The 21658-nt window shown below is 39.7% G+C and overlaps 1 protein-coding gene across 3 annotated transcripts in view; it reads right to left on the reverse strand.

The window, feature by feature from the left end:
- The window catches only part of cdk14 (cyclin-dependent kinase 14), a 164696-nt gene extending 144772 nt beyond the window's left edge, over positions 1-19924 (reverse strand). Inside the window, exons 1-2 of one of the 3 annotated variants that reach the window (XM_051076333.1) lie at positions 19373-19923; positions 13113-13144 (exon numbers count right to left, since the gene is read on the reverse strand). In XM_051076333.1, coding sequence (XP_050932290.1) covers positions 13113-13144; positions 19373-19466 — 126 coding nt within the window. In that variant the 5' untranslated portion in view covers positions 19467-19923. Of the gene's footprint in view, positions 1-13112; positions 13145-19372 lie in introns of all 3 variants that reach the window. The other 2 variants (XM_018665638.2, XM_018665639.2) reach the window with 2 other exon arrangements.
- Between the last annotated feature and the right edge of the window lie 1734 nt (positions 19925-21658).

Consider the following 21658-nt stretch of genomic DNA (forward strand, 5'->3'; position numbering starts at 1 on the left):
GTCTGAAGGGTACGAGTTTGAAAATGAAAAAAAAAAAAAATCAGGTGGTATGGAGTTAGAAAGTATTGAGCTTGCCAGACCTCTGTAGCCTGCTCCTCATTTCAGATTGAGGCTAGAGGCTTGACCCAACATTGGTCGTTACTACACCTGTGCCACACTGCCTACTTCACCTGTGCATGATGGCTACACCTTGGAGCCTTGGACCTGGAGCCTATCCCAGCTGACATTGGGTGAGAGGCGGGGTACACCCTGTACAGATAACCAGTCCATCACAGGGCCAACACATACAGACAAACACTCACATTCACACTTACAGGCAATTTAGAATCACCAGTTAATCTAACCTGCATGTCTTGGGACTGTGGGAGGAAGCCAGAGTATCCAGAGAGAACCACGCAGGCACAGGGAGAACATGCAAACTCGCTTTTCATTGAGTCAGTTAGCTTCTGTGGTCTTATCTTTATTCAAAACTAAACCTAATTCTAGTTTTAATCTTAGAACATGCCCTAATGCTATATAGGCTGGAAACACATCCTCAAGTAGAGTACAAGCATGCACACACACACACACACACACAAACACAAAGTCATACAAAAATAAATGAGTAATCTTGGCTGTATGTTCCTCTCCACCCTGGTGTGCTCAGCCACAGAGGGTAGTGTGCAGTTCTGTTCCTTTGGTAGCAGCATGATGTGGTGCACCCCTACACACTCACACACCACACCCACATTGACGCAGACAACCAGCAGTGAGGAGCATTCAAGGGTATCTATCAATGTCTTCTGCACCTCAGGAAAAAGGTGAGAAAAAGAGAAAAGAAGAGCTCAGAGGTCGAACAAGAAGGAGCACAGAGCATCTTGATTTTCAAACACAGACCTAAAATACTGAACTGGCCCTGCAGTGGAATCTGGTGACTACCATTAAACTGATAAACACCAATGTCATTTTGGTGTATAACTAAAACTATGATCTCCAGTATAGTCAGTCTCTGACATGACAGAGGTTCCTGCCTGAGGGCCAATGTAAAAACATTTGATTTGCCAATTTATTTACTGATTACATACAAGGTGAGCTTGTTGGGAGGCTGAACCCTGATTTAGAGAGCTGCTATCGCTAAAAGAATTTTATGTCAGCCAAGAATTGCTGCCCCTTAACGGTAAAAATCCAAGTTTATTAACCTTGTTGAAAGTGTTCATCACAGACCTGAGTAGGTCTACTCTGGCCAGTTTCATGCCATGTGTGCCTAAAAATAACCATAAATAAGTGTAACATTGCTGTAGTCACTACAAGTCAAAATATCTTACTGTCGCAAACTAAAAAATTCAGCGAAAGTGGACAATTCCTGTCCATATAGGCTGAATGAATCAATTTGATTAACTGCAAGTCCTGCTGGCTGTCACAAAAAAAGGAGAAATTTGTGTCCGAGGACACAGTATCAATACATTACAAACTATTTCATGAACTGCCACGAGACTGGGTTATATCACAACATTAAGAGTTGCTGAGTGGCAGAAATATCAAATCATGATAGCATGCAATACTGGATCAGGGTTGGGATGATGTGAACTATACTGTTTGAGGAATATAAGAATGCTTTAGGATTGCACTCTATTTTCCAGAGCACAGAAGCAGATCCAAAGGGAATAATGATGAATGAATGAAAATCTGTTATTTTCTCAGTTCATCAATTAGTCTTGTGTTTTATCAGACATCAGAGATCAGTGAAAAATACCCATCCCAATTTCTTAAAACCTCAGGTGACACCTACAAATTGCTAGTTTTGCCTGACCACTTTTACTTGAAAAATTACTGAAGCAGGAAATCAAAATAATATCAAAACAGTCTGTAAAATCAATACAGCAAAAAATGGTTGATCAGATATAGAACAAACAGTTTCATCTCAGTATATTTCAAACCTGTTTAATTTCTATTCTTGATTTTTATTGATGGCATGTGCTCATTTGATACCATTGTCAGTTTGTTACAGTATTGCAGCTGGTGACACACTCATCATGGTGCTCTGATGAAGGCTTGTTTGTGAAAAAGCATAAAAACTCCCATGTTCATATGCTCCATATTAAATTACTACAGGGCTGAGAAAGTTGTGAAGTGATTTGTCAAACTGCAAGAAGAGCCAAAACAAAAATGGCCACATTAAAAATGGCAAATATTGTCTCTAATACAGATTACTGGCAGAGTACGGAGGCCTCAAAATCACAGGTTAGTTGAACCCTGCTGCTTACACTTAACATACACACATGCAGAAAGAAACATACAGCCCACACAGTGATGCTGCCTGTTTGGCTGCTTCAGCTGCTACACAGCTTACTGCAACAACATTAATGTATCTTATAATAGGAACACAGCAACGTACTTTATTGTATATGCACATTCACCGCTGATTCCCAACAGACATGCACTGCAGCTCTTGGAATACATTTCAAAGGTGTAAATGAGATGAGTCACATATCCTACACACTGTCTGAACTCCATTAGGCATTCAACGCTGCTATATTCAGGTGATCACTACCTCTAAGCAAGCACAGGAGGCTGCTGCTGACAGCACAGGGCTCCCTCAGGCCTGCTGCATGATAAATTCTCCTGCACAGTAATGCTGCTACAATCAATGAGACACTGATTGTCTCCCCATAGCCCTGATAGAAGAGAGCCAGGTATCAGCTAAATGCTATAGAGACTGGCACAGGATCGAGCATGCAGTTTAGGCAGTAATACACTGACAACAAAGTTGGAGTGTGGTTTATGTGTAAAAAAAATAAATAAATACAAATCCTTACTTTTTTTTAAAGTAATAAACATATAATCAGACACAAGGCAAATATTTCATTCTCTTGACACTTTCTCTGACCAAGTCAAGACTAATCCCATTCTGACTCAAGGCATTTATTTTTAGTACAGCTGACATTTTTTAAATGGTAGTGACTGATAGTGTGTAAAGAGGCTTATATCAGAACACAACATGAGGAAATGTGTGAATTCCTGGCTGTGATTACTGCCAGTTAACTCTGAGAGCAATACTCAGTATGCTAGTCAGACTGTGACCTCACACAATCACACACCCCAGGAGTATAAAAGGAGCGGGTGGGGGGAAAAAAAAGAGAGAAATGAATAAGACATCAAGTGTTTTCTGCTGTAGAAGCTGATCTCTCTTATTGTAAGGTATAGGCTGCAGCTTGTGGTAATGCACCACTAGTTAGCAGGCTGATGTGCCACCGGCTGGAAATGTTGTGTCTGAGATATGACAAAGACAATGAGTGTCTGACAATAGCTATCAAATATGTATTGTGTCCGCAATTACAGCCTGTGCACAGGCTGCCTGTCCTTCAAAAGATACAAAGAGTGATATTGAACTGGTGCTGGTGGTGACTGAGGATGAACACTACAGTCATGTGAAGTCCTCCACAATGCAATCACATTAAAGGACTTTTGGTTCAGCAACACTTATCTTCCTTCATTGGTAGACATTAGGGCTTCTACAGAGCCCCCCTGGGGTTAGCAGAGAAAAAAAAAAGAGCCATGTGCAAATCCATACCCACGGATTAGCAATCCATGCACACAGATTTGCAGTCAGTGTCCACCAGCCCAGTCTCATGGCAGTTTGTGTTCATGTACATGAAATGTAATGTAATCTGTTGACTTTGTGTACATGGACACAAATATACATTTTTTCATGACAAACAGTTCAGGAAAAAGTCATGAAATGTAATGTACTGATTCTGTGTACTTGGACACAAATTTCCCTTTTCTGTGACAGCCAGCAGGACTGCAGTTCATCAAATAGCCATGATATTTAAGATATTGATTCATTCAGCCTTTTTTTATTCTTTGTAACAGCAAAATATCAACTTGTAGTGACTACAGTAATATAACACTTTATACACACACACTTTTAACACAACATGTTGATTAAATCTAACAAAAAGCACAGTCTTTTACTAATCTTAACCACAAAACCAACAGATTTGCATCAATGGCAGCAGCTTTGATTGCAAATCCATGGGCACGGATTTCAAAACGGGGTCTCCGTAGAGTTCAACTAGCACCTATTCATTTTTTATGACACAGAAAGTGGACTGATTGCAAAACCTCCTTGACAGAGGTAATAAAATATGTTACATGAATCAGAAAATTGAAACTGAATGCAGGCAATATGTAAAACGATATAGTTGTGAAACACTTGACACCCAGTGGCTGACCCTGACCAACTAATTTACATCTGATTCCACATCTGATTCCAAAGGAAAGGAAATATTTTTTTCAATCTTTTGTGGCCCTGAACAATTTTTAGGCCACAGAAATTTTCATGACAATACAAGTTCCTAGAACTTAAGTCGATATCTTCAGATCACTTGTTTTGCCCTGCAGTAGTCCAGATAGCCAAAGCATTCAATTTACCAAGCCACCCCTCACTTTTGATTGGCTTTTACCAACAACTATCATTGCTTTAACTGTATCTTTAGGCAAGTCACCATACAGGCAGAGCTTTAACTTTAGGGATTGCATTGTCATCAGTCCACCATCTGTCCGCCCAGACTGAAAAACTGTGTGGATGACTATAAAATCTGCTAAAGACATTCATGGTGCCCAGAGGACGAACCCTAATGACTTTAGTGATGCACTGACAAAGAGGTTAACATTTTTGGTTCACTGTAAAATGTCTCAAATTTGGTATAAATTTCAACATGTCCAATACTTTGGTTTATGAACAAATACCTACAAAATTAATGACATTCCTGGTCATTTGCAGTAGTACTCTCAAACAACTTAATGCTTAGTAGTACTAAGTAGTACTATGCAGTTAAAAGACGTGAGCTGAGGGTCTGATATTGTGGACAGACTGGAAATGTTTCAGCCAATAGCCAGGCATGTTTCTGACCTTGCTCTTAGAGGAAGAGTGATGTTGTAAACCAAAGAGAAAAGACAAAAAGGGAAATCCACATACACGTTCCCCTCACTGTAAATAGACAGAATAGCTTGTGAAAACTGTCAGAGCAGATGCTGGTAGCATTTCTAAATCCATCAGGGCTTAATGGCCTAAGAGAGATGTTTGCTAAATGTGATCAAAACTGTCATTCAAACTGAGAGGCAGTCACTCCAGGGAGAACGCATCAAAAATCATGTCAGCCATTTTGTCCACTGTGATTTTTCCTCGGCTTCAATTTCCAGATCAGAACAAAACAATATCTGCAATGACCTAATCCTGCAGAAACCATTAACTGCTGCTACCTCCCAAATGGATGCAAAGGCGAGAAATATTTAGTGTTAGTGATAGTGGCCACAGCCACATATTTTGGCTTCTGTCTTTATTTGATAGTAATACAGCAACAAACTGAACCTATGCTAATGACAATATAGCAACATATTCATTAAGACATTTTGTGGTTTAATGCCAACAAGTTGAATACAAATAGTGCCCAGCTGAAGAAGCAATTTGCCAAGAAAGTGGGAGTTTCTGGACTTTGTGATTGCAGGTTTCATCTGATGTCTCTGTGTAAAATGGACAAATCATAGTTTAACAAATGGGCTGTTAAATGATATTCAGTTTTCAAATGCAAGTTCAAGTTTTCAATTTCAAGCTGGTAAAGCAGGCAAAATGAACATGGTTACATTTTTTTAGGTTGACTTTAATCCTGCTCTGAATGCCAACAGAGCATTATAATTCCAGTCTCATATTATGACAAAAACAGATGAGAGCAGCACAAACCGTGACATGGAAACACAGATTAAAATACAAACAAACAAATAAAAAAAACAACAGAATTCACAATGATTCATGCTCCCTGGAACTAATGATAGCATTTTGCTTTTAATGGATTCTCCAAGGGCTTCCAGTTATTAAGGAACACATTCGTTGCATTAATTCTGATTCTGACAACAAACACGTGGAATTATTCAGCTCAAATTGGACTGAGAATAGATAATGAATATCATGTGTGACAAAGAAAAAATGAGTGACAAGGAGTCGAACAGTACAAGAGAAAGAGAACAAAGATTCAAAGATGGCTAAAGGAAAAATCATTAAGTAACAATCATGACATCTGTCAACTAAACAACAAACCCTGACAGTTTGGGGAAGTTGAATGTTATAGACAATACTGTGACAGCAAATTGGTTCAAGACAATCACACAACACACACAAAGCAGATAAGCAGAGAGACCACCCGAAATAATCAATCAATCTTTCTGTTGAGAGCAGCACTTTTACCACAGATTTACATCAAGTCAGTCAGGTTACAGTATCTTTTTCAATTAGGGACAAAGGCAGACAGAGGGACAGAGAGGGACAAGAGCTTGTGATGTTACCTTTTCCTCTCTCCTCTTTCTTCCTCTTTTCTTTCTGTCTCTGCCTCTTGCCTCAACACTGTGCCACCACTGTCTCCACTTCCTGCAACCATTGTTTCACATTAAAAGCCCCAGTGGCGGCAATTATTTTCTCGTGGCAGCCCGCCACCGCAAAATGTTTACAGTGGAAACACTGCAGATATAGTTGGCGACTCAATCATAGGCCAGTTATGAAATCCTACCGCAGTGTCTCTCCTGCCGGGCTGCTGACACCGTCAGCCGATTTTAACTCACCATAACACCAGTGGTTTTCACCAGCTGTGTGTATTCCTGCGATGATCGTGCAGCGCTCAGCACAGAATTTACCGGACACCAGACACACTTTCCAGTGTCGCTCTGCCCTGTTTCCATCACAGTTAGTTTTGTGGTTTGGTCATATTAAGACAAGACACAGTTGTAATGTTTACAGCCTGACACACTGTTGCTCCTGCTCCTCTGTTGTAATGCGCCATCAACTGATATTTTGTGAGTTGAATCAGGGTCTTTCCCAATGCACCAAACTGTCAACTTTTAGGGGGCAGCCCTAGAAAAGTCCCTGTGAGTGTGGAGACTTTCACTGACCGCTGCTGATTGATGAGCCATTCACGTAAGAAGTGCTGCAGGTAAAGTCCAAGTTATACTCCTGTGTTGAATCAACGCAGTAGATGCCAGATGTGCATCTCCGTAGAAATGAAACTACATGTCACAGTGACACAGAGCCAAACAGCGGTGACTGGTCCACTTGGTCGGCTCATACATGTTTCTCAGTGGCCGGACACAGAAAACTCATCCTTCTTCTGCCTCACTCAGCTCAGTGGTCGTACACACCGTCTCCTGCAACGTTTTCTCTCCTCTCTGCATCACAGTAATTTTAGTAACCTGTTATTCACCATTTATTAGCTCCAACTCAACATAGTGCCATTAAAACCCCACCACCCGTTAGTGTTGTGGCAGTATAACTGCAACACAGACGCACCAAGTACACACCACAAGTATAAATGCACACAAAGGCATAGGCCACTTAAGTAGGCCACGACATAGGCTCTACATTGTTCCTACGCAGAAGTATAAACCAAGCTCAACCCTCACCCCCCAGGGCGAGGCGTATTTGTATTTCGTTTTTTTTTAATGTAACATTACATTACACTGTATTAATTAAATTAAATTTAATTAAATTTTATCTATATAGCGCCAAATCACAACAGAAGACATCTCAAGGCAGGAGCAGGACTAGACCGTACTCTTTAGATTATTATAAGCACTGTCATTTTTTAATGATTGATGGAAAAAGAAAAAAATTGAAAATCAAGAGACAAGAGGTTTTCCTCCCCAAAGACCAGTGACTTCTTTTGTTGTTTAGACTGGAGGATCTATTGACCTATTGTGATGTAATTCGCCAGCTGCATATTTTTCTGTCATAATATTGAACCTGGGAGAGAAAAGCAGAGAGAAACTTTGCTTCTCCTTCTTAGTTTGATCAGCCATCTTTATGGTTTAAACAGACACATAGTTTCCTATTCACTATGATAGATGATAAGCAGTTCAACAGGCACCAGTGGCAAACAGGCTCTGTGTCTCTGTCTGCTTCTGTCAGACACAGAGAGGGTATGAATGCCTCCATATACACCATCACGCTCTGCTGTTTCAAAATAAACTCCTGTATGTTCACATACTGTGGCTGTACATCATCATTCAGTTTCTTACAAACATCATGTTACAGGACAGGAAGGAGTCTTTTTCCCTCTCAGATTCTTTACATTCTTTCTTAGCAGAGAGGCCCATTTATAGCAAATGGTCCAAGCTAATTCCCATGGCACTGACTTCTACAAATGGTCTGCTTCACGTTGTTTCACCACAAAAGTCCCGTCCTGAACAAGAACACTGGCTATATCTTCTTATCTAAATAAGTACAGGAAACTTGACAAACAGCCATGTTTCCAAATATATGTGACGTCTGATATCTGAGCTCTCATGTCCCTTTGCCAACAAAAATAAAAGGTCCTCTCAGTGGGAAAATCTCACAATGCAGCATTCCTCATTGCCCCCTTTACACACCTCCACACTACGGCTGAGGCTGCAGTAGAAGAGCAAACAGTTTCTCTTCATCATGGTGAATATGGGACACAAGGAATCACAAGAAAAGTGCTGCGTATGTCAGGCTTGTAGAGGTTTAAGCACATAATGCTGAAAGGCCTTCTTGTATTTCACAGATGTCATTAACATTGTTTCTTCATCTAATAAGAACATCTAGAATCCTAAAAACCAGGGAGGTTAGAAAGTGGTTTCCAACAACCCACTGTCCAAACAGAACTCCAACTTTTTCAGAGGGTCCATTCACATCTGCTGCCTTGTTTTCCTGACATTCGCTTCATTTGTTCTGGGTATAGGTTTGTATGTTTTTTACTATCATTGCCAATATAGTACAGAACTGCTGCCCAACCAATAAACTGCCTGAAGCAACATATCTGCCAATATTAGATTATCACAATGCAGCACTGCTGCAGACATGTTCAAGGTCATTTAAAATCTAGAAATGTTTGTTTTCATATATTCCCAATCTCTCATAATTCATTAATAACCACATTTGAGAGATATTTATCATAAACCTTATAAATAAATAACAGCAAAAATATGATATCATTTAACTCTCAAATATTGATATCAGTGTATTGGTATCAGCCTCAAAATGTCAGTACTTAGTTGTTTAATAAAGAGCAGAAATAAAATAAACTGTAGTAGTAGTTAGAAAGGTTTCTTGAATTAAATCAGTAAATATCTGATCAAGGAATAAATGAGCTGATTGATACAATCTATTGTTGTTTGAGTCTTTTTCCAGAAAAGATCCCAAACATTCTCCAGTTCCAGCTTTTCCAGTGCGAGCATTTGCTGCTTTCTTTCTCCTGTGAGACAGCAATCTGAATATCTCAGACTGATGTTTTCTTAAGCAATCTGATGACATTTCATTATGACAGGAATTTTTCATAATCTTCCACCATTTTCCAGCCCAAACCATGAATGTCAGTACAGGAAAGCAGCAAATGAATCAATAGTGAAAGTAATTGTTAGTTGCAGTCCAAAAATAGAACAGAGAACACGCCATTAACAACAGTATTTCTTTTCCATCTAAACTATTTCAAAATCAAATACCTTCTGCCTTTTTGTTGCTGCTCTGTTTTCCGATGCATTCTGAGAAATCCTGGTTTCACAGCCCTTACCTGCTGCCAATATAAAAACACATTTGCACAGTCATACACTAAAGTTACCCAATACTGACTGTAAGTTGATTTACAGAAATAACAACTCTTAAATCAGCATTTATAGAACCGATAGTTCTGCTCCTTGATTATGATTGGTCGACCCACACTGTAACATACTCACTATTACTACACTATTCATTTGATCATGAATACACAAAAACCAGAAAGATGCTGGCCAAAGAAACAAAGAGAGCCTGCAACGATTTCTGTTTGAGCAGTCAGGGATCCCAGGGTTGCTTCACTGGAAAAAATACTGTACCTCTTATTGCTGCTGTGAAGGGCCATACATGTGGATCGTCCCGGCAATCTTACTAGCTCCCTGCAATGAGAGTTGGAGCAACATCCTTCTGGCATCGCACAATTAAAACGCACCCGGCCAGAGTAAAACACCCCGGAACCAGCAAAGAGGAGAGCTGACACAACTGAAACTACCTCAACAGTTGTCCTAAAGTATGCTTTCCACTATGTTTGTGTGTTGCTGCATCTGTGTGTTGCTTGGCAACCATTCCGCTAAATGTCGCTGAAGAAACTACTATGTTTGACAGAAGAATGATTATTTCTTATCAATAAATAATGTATTTTTTTTCTGTTTGTTTAGTTTATGAAATCCTTTCATACTTAGGCACTAACTACAATCACTGTCAACAACAACCTCTCTGAGCTTATTGCTTTAATTTATTTGAAAAATAGTAAGTTCATGCTCCTGCAGACTCTACTGCAGCAGTTTCACTCAGAGTTCTCCTGGAGAACAGCACTGGATTTCAGCAGATCTATTGTATAGAATAATTTAAAAAATCTACCAAACAACCACAGGAGCAGCATGTCTGCAACATCAACACAAAGTATGCTGGTGCCTTATCATTTATTCATTTATTCAAGGGATACCACTGCTTCTTGCAGACAATACACTCAGTGTTACTTTAACTCAGAAGAGTTACCAAGCAAGATTTCCCTGTCAATAAACATGGAACATTTCAGTTTCCTCAAACCTAATGACTGGCCCATCAACGAGCTACAGACAACAGTAAACTGAGAGAGCATGTGAGAGAAATCAGTATGTTATCCAGTGTTCCTGGGACAACACAAATAATCTACAGGATGAACTGACAACTGTTTTGGGAATTGTGCTCGCAACAAAAACAGAAGCGTCTTGGTTTGTACAATGTAACAACATACACTGTACTGTGATGCAATATAAATTTGGCAAGCATTGATTTATATTGAGTTGTATCACTTTAATGTTTCTGGTTGTTTTATATCATTGTAGAAAATGTTGCAAATCAGTGAGCAAGACTGTTTTATGGATTTCAATATGGTTTATGCATCAGTGTGACAACTTGAATTGTCAGATTTGCTACATTAGTTAAGAACTGACAACTATGTCTGATCATGAACAACTGATTGATTTTCTCAGATTTTACTGCCCACACCTACAAGCATCATCAATAATTTGTTGATTCCACATGGAGTCTCACCAGCTAAAGCTACAATATACAGGATACTGGTGTCTTGGTAAATTATAATCTTGGGTTTATTACAGATTTAACCTGGTGTTTCTCAGACCTCAAAGCTCCATTAATCCATATCTTTATATTAACAATGGCACATATGACTGCATGTAATGAGAAAAACGAGAAAGTGATACTGTCTCTGACATTTAACCACGACTTGGCAGATTAAGTTATTACTAAGACTTCACAAATGATTTCTAAACTTTTAATATTGACAGGCATATTCATATGGCAGGAGGATGATATGAGGATTTACTACACTGAGACAGTTTAAGCCTTGAATAAAGAAATAGATGTGGTTGTTGTTGTAACAGATGACAGAATGAACTTAAGTCACCATAGACTATATAAAAAGATAAGACACTGCACAGATCACATGAACTATCACATGTAAGTGAACTAATTTAAAATACCCTGAAGAAAACTGTTAGAGTGGGAGTTAGGAAAAATCACCCACAGTGTATCACAGAGTTTTTAGGAGGCTGCTATACTGGTTAAAAAAAAAAAAAAAAAAAAAAAAAAAAAAAACAGAACAAAGGCACACAAGTGACTGATAAATGCAACGCTAAACCACAAAATCTAAATATCATACTGTGTGAAACTGAAGGCTCGGCTTTGAGTCATTTATTAAGTTTTACCTTTAATTTTACACATCACACAGCGTCCGCTGTGAGCTAGCAGGAATCCTCATTCCGGAGACACAACATGACCATGCGTCGAGTGCCCACACACAGCCGGGACGTCACTCAGACAAACATGACTTTACTGAGCTTTTGAAAAATTTTACGAAGATTAAAACTCCATGACTTAAAAGACAGACACAGTTAGCACCTAGCTGGTGAACATCGTGAAACATCTAGCAGCTAAAGGGTTAAATATTTTTCTCAGGAGTTGGTGGACTCAAACAGGACTCAAATGTAAAATACATATCACGTGCATACTGCCTGATTTCAAATTCAAATCACTGGTGAAACCCTATAGCAACTGAACACAAATGCAACCATATTCATATGCAACCAAAACACAGCAGCTGCAATATCCATAGCAAATCATTGCTATGATGTGGATGCACTGTCATGAGTAAAATGGTTTCCTACTAGAAACACATAAATGCAGTGTTATTTAAATGCTAAACTGTTCTATTTTCCCTACTTATACTATGGTAGTGACTGTAGAGAGAGGCAAGAAAGGCAGGAGGTAGAGAGAGAGAGAGAGAGAGAGAGAGAGAGAGAGAGAGAGAGAGAGAGAGAATGGCATGCAGCACAGGGTCCAGGCTGGATTTGAACCCAGCCCACTGAAGTAAGGACCCAGCTTTAATAAATGATGAGCTACCAGCATGCCCCCCTGCTAAACTGTTCTTAATGTCCACCTGGCACCTTTACACAGCACACCATCCACTTAATTTGAATGATACAGTCAGAATGTGGCAGGGGAGTGGAGGTGATTTGGAGAATGTGCCTCTATCATGCAGCGCTGTGCAGAGCAGCAGAGACATGGGGACTCAATTCACCACTACACTGTGGCTGCTCAAAGACCCAAAGAGAACACGAGGAAGCCTTTTTAACAAAAAATTACTAGAAATGTAAAAAAGGAGATTCAGTCAATTTTCACATTAGGGCAGTGGGTACAATGTGACACAAGAACAGAGTCATGGGTATACTCATACAGAAAGAATGTGGCTGGTGCATTTGCTGATGTCTCATTTGGCAGGCCAGAGGAGCCCCGTGATGGTGACTGACCCTGAGGGACATCACTGAGATGAGAGGCAAAACCACCATGCTCCACACATGAATATATTACACACCATATGCACTGAGTTACAGCAGAATCCACATCCCAAAAAAAATGAACTGCAATGCAGAGTCTTCTGACAACATCTGGCCAACAAGACCTTGATAAATAATTTCAGTGAAAAATACAGCCACAACACTGTGGTGGTGGAACCCTGAAATTGGGCCAGTGATGTCACAAGCTCCCAAAAAAAATTCACTTGTTTTCGACCTACCTCATCAAAGCCGCTGTCCTCTTTCTTGAAAGCTGCAAAAAGAAGAAAGGAAGAGATATTCAGACACTGACTGTACTGACATCCTTTGAAGAATGAACAAAATAAAAAGTCTAATAGTGGAGATGCAGCACGGCACACAACCTTGTCTCTGTGCCAGAATTTGTCAGGAATTCATTCTGTATGTGTGCTCATTAAAGCCATGTGAGTGCTGGTTTGGTTTGAGCTTAAGAGGAGTTCACTAGTCCTGGTCACAAGTCACTGTTCTCATTAGAGCAGAGAACTGGACCGGCAGGGATGGAAAGATTCTAACATACACTAATATATTCTACCCAAGAAGAAATGTTGTACTTTAAGAGGTAGGGGTAAAAATTTGCAGTAAAAGCTGGGATTTTTAAAATCTTTGTGAAAAAAAAAAAAAAAGAGAGAGAGAGAGAGAGAGAGACAGAGAGAGAGAGAGAGAGAGAATTCATCTTATTACATCTTATGTCAGCAACATTCTCCACTGCTGAAGCTATGATTAAAATAGAAAAAACAGAAACATCACCATCTCTCGTTAAGTCAGACCAAGACTGACTGCCCCCACTGATATAAGTCATGCTTTACTGTAATGTTGATTAGTTAATTCTAACGAGGATACATTCATTCAGGTGGTATTTACAATATGACATCATACCTTTGCATTAGGTCTGCCTGAAACACTGACTACATACAGTATACAACAGAGGCCTTTTCAACATCATGATATCACAGCCTGAACACAGTGGTTGTGAAAAGTCTTTCACATGAATGTGTCCATTAATCAACTATGACAATAATCATTAGTTGCAGCCCTGATGTATATCAGTATTTTAGTACCTTGCAATAAGGAAGCAGTGTGCTTTGGTGGGTATATGATGCAGAAATGTGACAGATGAAAACACTGATTCTGGAGTATTTAAAGATGTGATATAGTGGTCCCATTTTCACAACATGTGATCAGTATCTGAATAATAACATCTGATCCCAGGCTTCTGCACTCACACTTGGTATTAATGAGTGTTGTCTTTACCTTGATTCTATCCTCACTCTGATCAGATCTCAAAATGCAAATTGGGTATGTGGATCGGGCAGACCTGACCAGGACAGGCCAAGAGAAGTAATGAATGATACTCAAAATGAGCTGCGTGAAAGGTGAGGGTGAGGTGACACACAGAGACAACCAATGGCACCCATGGGCTACTTTGGGTAGTCTTACTAACTAGCCTGATGTTACTTCTACTGGTTATTAAAGCCAGTGGAGAAGCTTGCTACCACTAGTGTTATCACATCTACCCCTGTCCATTAAATGGCCCTTGTATGTGTGTGTGTGTGTATATGTATATATATATATATATATATATATATGTATATATATATACATACACACACACACATAATAGAATTTAATTATTTCTTACTTCAAAATCTACACTGACAGTCCATTGCATTCTTCATATTAATTGTAAGGGATGGCAATATTGCATTGGACATCAATATTCTTCACATTGAGAAGGAGGAGGAGGAGACAACACTGCGTCCTGTTTGACAGTTTGTTTGTATCTACAGCTTTGATTTCTAAATCATTCTCACAGTCCTGGAAGCTTATGGAAAGTATCATTAATAGCTAAACAATGATTTTTCAGCCATTAACTCCTCATGATGATTACACTGTCTAATGAGAAAGGCACTACAGATGGCTAAAAGACAGAGTGCTCTGGGGGCTGCATCCCAGCAAAATGACTTATTTATGTCAGAGCGAGTGTTCGGAAGCATTGTCAGCCCAGTCACTGAGCCGTTAAACCGCTGCTTCCTTGTCCTCAGACGGTCAGTACACACACATTCCCCAAAGACTAGCCAGACACTCCAGACAGCATTATCACAGCCACCAATCCACACTCAATACAACAGATTAGACAGCAGGTAGACCATAAAGCCTCTGCTCTGGCTGACAGTGAAGATGTAGTGTATACGTCAGGAAACACATATTGCTAGTCAAGTATTTTACATTAAATTTGAATATTAACAAAAAAAATGTTACAGTGGGGAACATACATTTCTAGGAAATTTGTTTGTATTCAATATGATGTTTGTATTGTAAATGGCTTTTTAAAATATAAACTCCAGGCCTATAATTGTTGCGCACATATATTTTCAAATAAAGCGAGATCAGATCAGACTAGAACAGATTTTGACAACTCTGTCCACCAGCTGGACTTTCTTTACTCTCAAAAACTGCAAACCTCCCTACATCATTTATCCACAGCAAGACTGATGTTTTTATACATGAGGACACATCTACTGTGTCTCTTTCAAACATCAATATTCCACTTACTTACTAATTCAAACTTTTTCATCCTCTCACTAGTTAAACATTATATCCCATTTGTTTAACCTGTAGACAAACACAGGTTTCTGCTGGAACTATTTCTTAGCAGGGCACTGTAACATCACAGGGAGACTTACTGCACATATTCATATCCAAACAGATTTGGTGCATGCCTTGTGATTATTATGTATGTGATGTACTGCAACATGAGCTTGACTACAGTATAGTAAATACATATGACTTTTTGCATGTGATACAAATTCAGAGATGCTTTGAAAACTTTTAGGAAAAAAAAACACATCAGATAAAGCTCCAGAACAGTCTTTGGAGGATTCAGTGAAGAATACGTATTGATCAAAACATTCAGATTGTGATGCTGGTGAGATGCTGTCACTGCAAATAAACTTGAAATAAACATTATACTATATTTATTTCCAGGGAGCATACAGAAAAGAACAGAATCACTTTCTGAGGGAGATGATGAGAGGGAGACAAAGTAAGACGCAGGGGGGGTAAAGAAGACTGTTTTGTCCAAATTCACAGCAGATAAACAAAATGAAACAAAAAACACACTTCTGCCTCGAAAGCCATGACACCTCATTACTGCCTCTACAGCCTCTCATACCGCATCCCTCACGTTTGATGAAGGTTGTGAGAAAAACATTAAGAAGCCAAAGCCTTGTCTTATACAGAGAAGGTGTTTTCATTGCTAATTTAACATCAATGTGCTGAGGAATAAATCCACCCAATAAAATGTTATCCAACGTGTCATCTGCAGAGTAGAGAAGAACATAAATGAGGTGTATTTATAGCTGCCATGATATTAGATGTATTTAACCTTTATTTATCCAGGAACACATTGCTTCAGTGGGTAGACTGAACCCACTCTAGTTCTAAAAAAACTTAAATGTTTTATTTTTTTAATATTTCTGCTATCAGACAACTGAATGAGAATAAAGTAGTCATTTGATTGTGGCTCGTGATTTCTACCTGTTCACCACATTAGCTGTTACTCCTGCATCACTGTAACCACATGCTGATCACTGGGTCTGACAAAATCAACCAAACATAATAACTGTGGCATAATGACAACTCAAGTATTAAGTTATCAGCATAGGTACATAAACACATAAGTGTTAGCATGACATGTGCAGGTGTAGTCTGCAGAGCCTTAAATGCACTGAAAAGAGTCAAACATCTGTCTCATTCATTTGAGGTGCATTTTTATATTACTCTGGTGGAATAAAGTGGTTTTCAGTTTAAACCTGTATTGTTCCATTTGCCCAAAAGCAAATAACAGAAACTCATTTAAAAAACGGATTCCAAAGTGTGGTGTTTTAAGGTGATGTGTATTTTTCCATGCACATCCGTGGTTAGCGCTAGACTGGAGAAGCCAGGGAGCGAACCGCTGACCCTCTGCTCAGTGGGCAACCCACTCTACCTCCTGAGCCACAGCTGCCCCAAGTTGAACTTTATACAGATATACACACTTCCTCTGTTCATTTCAAAAGTTTATTTTTATAGAAATATGGTGATAAACTGTATCTGTACATATAAGAAGTCCAAAGTCCACAGAGGCAGTGCTGTTGTTCAACTGTCCAATTAGACATGGGACTGTGAGATACCCGTCTCACCCTCATCCGGCAGGCGGGTCCTCCCATTTCCAAACATATCATAGCAAAACACATCGGGTGTACAAATTCTCGTTGTGGGTGTTATCACTATGTGTACCTGTTTTGGTGTTTGGTGCTTCCCTTAAAGTTTGTGCTTTCACTCTTGAATATGCTTTGTCCATAGTGGCCAACATACAAAAGAGGGAGGGGAAAAAGACAGGCTTTCTACTTCCACTGACTTTTCATCAAATTTTATACATGGGATAAAGGTGGAAGTAGAGTGATTTAATGGCTGTGTTAAGCCACACTATTAGTGAAAACTACCCTTCAGTCCACAGTTATTTCATCTCTGGGTTGAGGGCCCACATGTCCTTCACTGGGGCCCCAGGAGATTTATTTGATATTTAATACACTTTAAATGAAGATGTATTAAAGGGGTTTGAGATGTTCCATCATCAGTCTATCCAGCGTCTTAAAAACACTCAGCTCATGAGGACCAAACCTGAGTTCACAGTCCAGAATAGGCTGAGAAACCCTGTCCATCAGTCCATTAAACAGGTTAGAATCTATCAAAATGAAAATATCCACCACTCATTATGTTGCACAGTGCCGTAATTTGACATGTGGCACAGACCTGCCCACTGGGAACAGTTGGATCAACACTGTCACAAGGACATAAACAATAAAGCTGCTTCTTGAATGTGCTTTGTTAAAGCATCCGTAGAGCAGTGCGAGAGCCGATCGATTCTCAGATGTGTTGATTTAGATGGGAGGAAAGATGGCCAATAGGAGATGAGCATCAGCACGGCAGAAAAGTCAATGCCAATCTTTCTTCTCCCACAACATCGACCCAAGCTCACTTCTGTTCATCTCTCATCTTTTCTTATATGCTGCATCCAGCTATTCATTCTCTACACAAGCTGCTTCAACCCTGAACCCTGTGAGGATGTCTGCCATGGCACTAAGTGTGTGTGTGTGTGTGTGTGTGTGTGTCTGTCTGTCTGTCTGTCTGCAGCAGGATGTGAGTGCATGAGCATGGAAGAGAAAAAAAAGGGAGGAGAGGGTGAGATAGATGAAATGAGATATGATGGGTGCACCTTGACAACCAGTGATGTGATTGTGTGTGTGTGATGACTGTTGTTCACAGAGCCACACAGGAGGTTCCTTTAGCAGCACAGCATCCATTACTGGATAATCATTGCTGTATATTTAAAGGGTGAGTGTGATGAAGATGATGATGACAGTGATGCAGGGATCTTACTGCAACAAACCATAGCCCATATTCTTCATTAGATTACTATGAATCAGAAGTTGGACAGTTTATCAGCACAGTCCAGTTTTAATGCTGCTTAATGATCAGACAAACCAAACACTCTGAATAAGTCAACTTGGACGTTTTACTATTTCCTGATATTCATGGGCAAATAATTTCCCAAGTAATAACAAAAATGATTATTATAATATGTGATATGTTGGCTGACAACTACAAAACATTTACTGTGTCACTGTTACAGAGTTTGTCCACCAGAGAGCACAGATAAGGATTTGTACACTGTGAGCCTAAAGTACATTTCTATGTCCAAATTCTTATGTGTTAATGCTATACAGCACATATGGTTAAAAAGAAATCCCAGCTGAAACGTTTTATCAGGCAACACATTTTGTGATTATGATTTACAGGTGATCTACGGCAAATTAACCGACAGCCGTCATTTTTACTGTTTGTTTGTTGTGTGATAGTAGATTGATTAGTCGATTAATCGAATCAACTAATCGAATTTCGTACATATTATAACCAAAAATTGAATTGAATTTTCCCACTGATTATTTGGATTTTTTGCTGAGGTCAAGCACATCCTATATGTGATTGGGCCTGAACAGATAATAGATGATGATTATAGTACAGACCTATAATTATGATATGTAGGGCAAACTGTGTGACCTGGGGATCAGATGTGAGCCACAAATTCAAGTTTGATAATATTTGCAGGAACATATTCCATCAGTGTTTCTCTCTGTCCTCATAACTGTTGATAAACTCACTTTCTACTTCATGAATCTGTCTCTTAAACAATCCGCCAGCCCCAGAAAAGAGTTAACTGCATTCTGCAAACGGAAATATGGACAGGCCAAGTTGATGTGGGTTTTCCATGGCTGTTAACCTCAAACTGTGTCCAGACATCATCTCAGTAAGAAGCAGCGGTCTGTTCTGCTGCTGCTGCTGGAGACATCTCTCAACTCACATTTTGCACAAAGGGGCTGGAAAATGGCTTAGAAAATGGAAAAGACGTCCCGTTACTCACCAATACTCCTGAAACTCTCGGACAAAGTTCTCCTCAACTTTTTCATTTTGCCGATTTTCTCCGCGGGCTGGGAGGCTGGCATCAGGTCGCACATTTTTTTCCACCGACTTTCAGAGCGGACTGGCTGCGGACTGGATGTGGTTTGAAGCGGGGAAGGAGGACCGGTGTTCAGTCAGCACAGCGGGGCTTCTTCAGCCCAGCTGCAGCGCGCTGGCAGACACAGGAAACGGAGCCTCAACGGCTCTCACTTCTCTCATCAACTACTTAGAACAAATGCCTTCTTGAGATTTTCTCAAGAATACAACTACATTTCCAAAGAGGCAATAAAAGTCCACGCTGAAGCAGAAGCATCCAAATTGGAGACCGTGCGTAATGTGCTGCGCCTTTCTGCTGCGTCTGTTTTTGGTTCAGATCCTAAAAATGAGACCTAGCTCCGACTTCTTTCTTCCTTCCTTTCTTTCTTTCTTTCCTCAGAGTCCCAGTCGCTCCCTGCTCCACCGCAATCGAGATGTCATTTTTGGGATTCTCTCTCTGGTTTCGGCCCCCAGACCCCGCCCTGGATGCGGGGATTGGAGGACTCCTCGGGAGAGCCGCGTTTCTATTTGTTCCGGCGGCTGGCCGTCAAAGAGCCAGCACCACCCTGTAATGTGTTGCAGGAGGAGGAATATTTTCATGGGAGCCAGTGTGTTGTTAGTGCTCCTTCATGAAACTACTGCCCCCGGCAAGACCCGGTCACTGTGTCCCCAAATATCAGCTTCACTGCTGTTATTCCTTCAGTTTTGAATATCGTAGCTGATCTTTCTACTGAAATAAGTCTAATGATTAAGTAGACAGCTGTTTATCACAGATGAATTATTGAGAAAAACAAATTGAATGATATCCGCTAACAGATGGAGCTGCCCTGCTCTATGTCCTTCTTGGGCATTAAGTGAAAATATTTAGGTTTTATACTGATGCAAATAACTTTTCATATGAAATCATCCTTATGACACCTCAGCATCATTTTTGATGTTATCTTAACTATGCACAGAATTTAACTCTGTTGAAACCAGCTCTTATCCTCTGCCCACTTGTTGAAAAAACTCTGTGCTGACAGTTTTAATAATTAATAATAATAATAAAAAATAATAATAAATTAATTTCCAATACTATATAGTGGGGATTAAATATAGCAGTGTGGTCAGAGCTATCAGAACCATCCCAACCCTGCATCAATAATCTAAATCCTGCAGCAGTGAGCTCGTGAGCCCTATTCTGCTTCTGCCATGTGTCTTCATGTGCTCGCTGGCATCCCCAGTTTGATCATGTCTGTACTGCAGTTACCACAGCAGCCACGAGAAATTCAGAAGCATCCAAAGAGCAGTGGTGTAGCAGTGTGTATACTCTACCACAACATATCTGGTCCTCAGTTAAACTGTTAAAGACCAGCAGAGTCTGAAAACAGCACTGGAATGCAGAGGGCTGAAATGTTTTCATACGGCCTCCTAATGACTTTGACTGAACCCTGGGGATAATTAAGACAAATGTACAACTTCATTAGTTTGAATTGGTCCTTCATTATAGTGCATTTGTTAATGATGCATGCACACATTTTACACTAATTGAACAGCATACTCTACAGTACAAGAAAGAGTATGTGTATGTTGTGGAACATAGTATTATCTAATCTTGTATTAAAAAGCCAATCAAATCCAGACTTATGTCAGAGAGAATTTTAAAAATGAGATGAACAAGTCGCTATGCAAGTTGAAGTAAATGTGCACAGTGGTGGCACCAGATGGCAGTGAGGTAAGATTTCTCGACCCAGGAGTCCTGTCAGGCAATGTGAGTGGAGAACGCTCCTCTGGTACAATAACTACCCCCAAGAGGCTGATTGTAGACATAAGAGGAATCAATGAGAAGAGCATGTTCACTGGTTAGACACAAAGGAGGAAGACATCATGTATGAATGAATGCACTGTTTGACCAGACAGATTTATGTATAGACTGTTCATCTCAGCAATTACTAGTAAGATCATTTCAGTAAGATCAATAATAGTCTGTGAATGATGATTTGGTAAACTAAAGGGATAAATATAAACATGAAAGGAAATACTGTCTCCTTCATCAAATGTGTGAGCCCAGTTTGTGTTACAGGGAAGAGTTACCACTTCACTAATGGATCTGAGCAAAACAAACAAACATTATTATTATTTATTATTTTTTTTACACATACAGCAGTACACTCAAGGAAATTACTTAAGTATCATTTTGAGGGATTTTACACTGCTTTATACTTCTACACCT

Source organism: Lates calcarifer, linkage group LG15 (assembly GCF_001640805.2).
Source record: "Lates calcarifer isolate ASB-BC8 linkage group LG15, TLL_Latcal_v3, whole genome shotgun sequence".
NCBI classification, from domain to species: domain Eukaryota; kingdom Metazoa; phylum Chordata; class Actinopteri; family Centropomidae; genus Lates; species Lates calcarifer.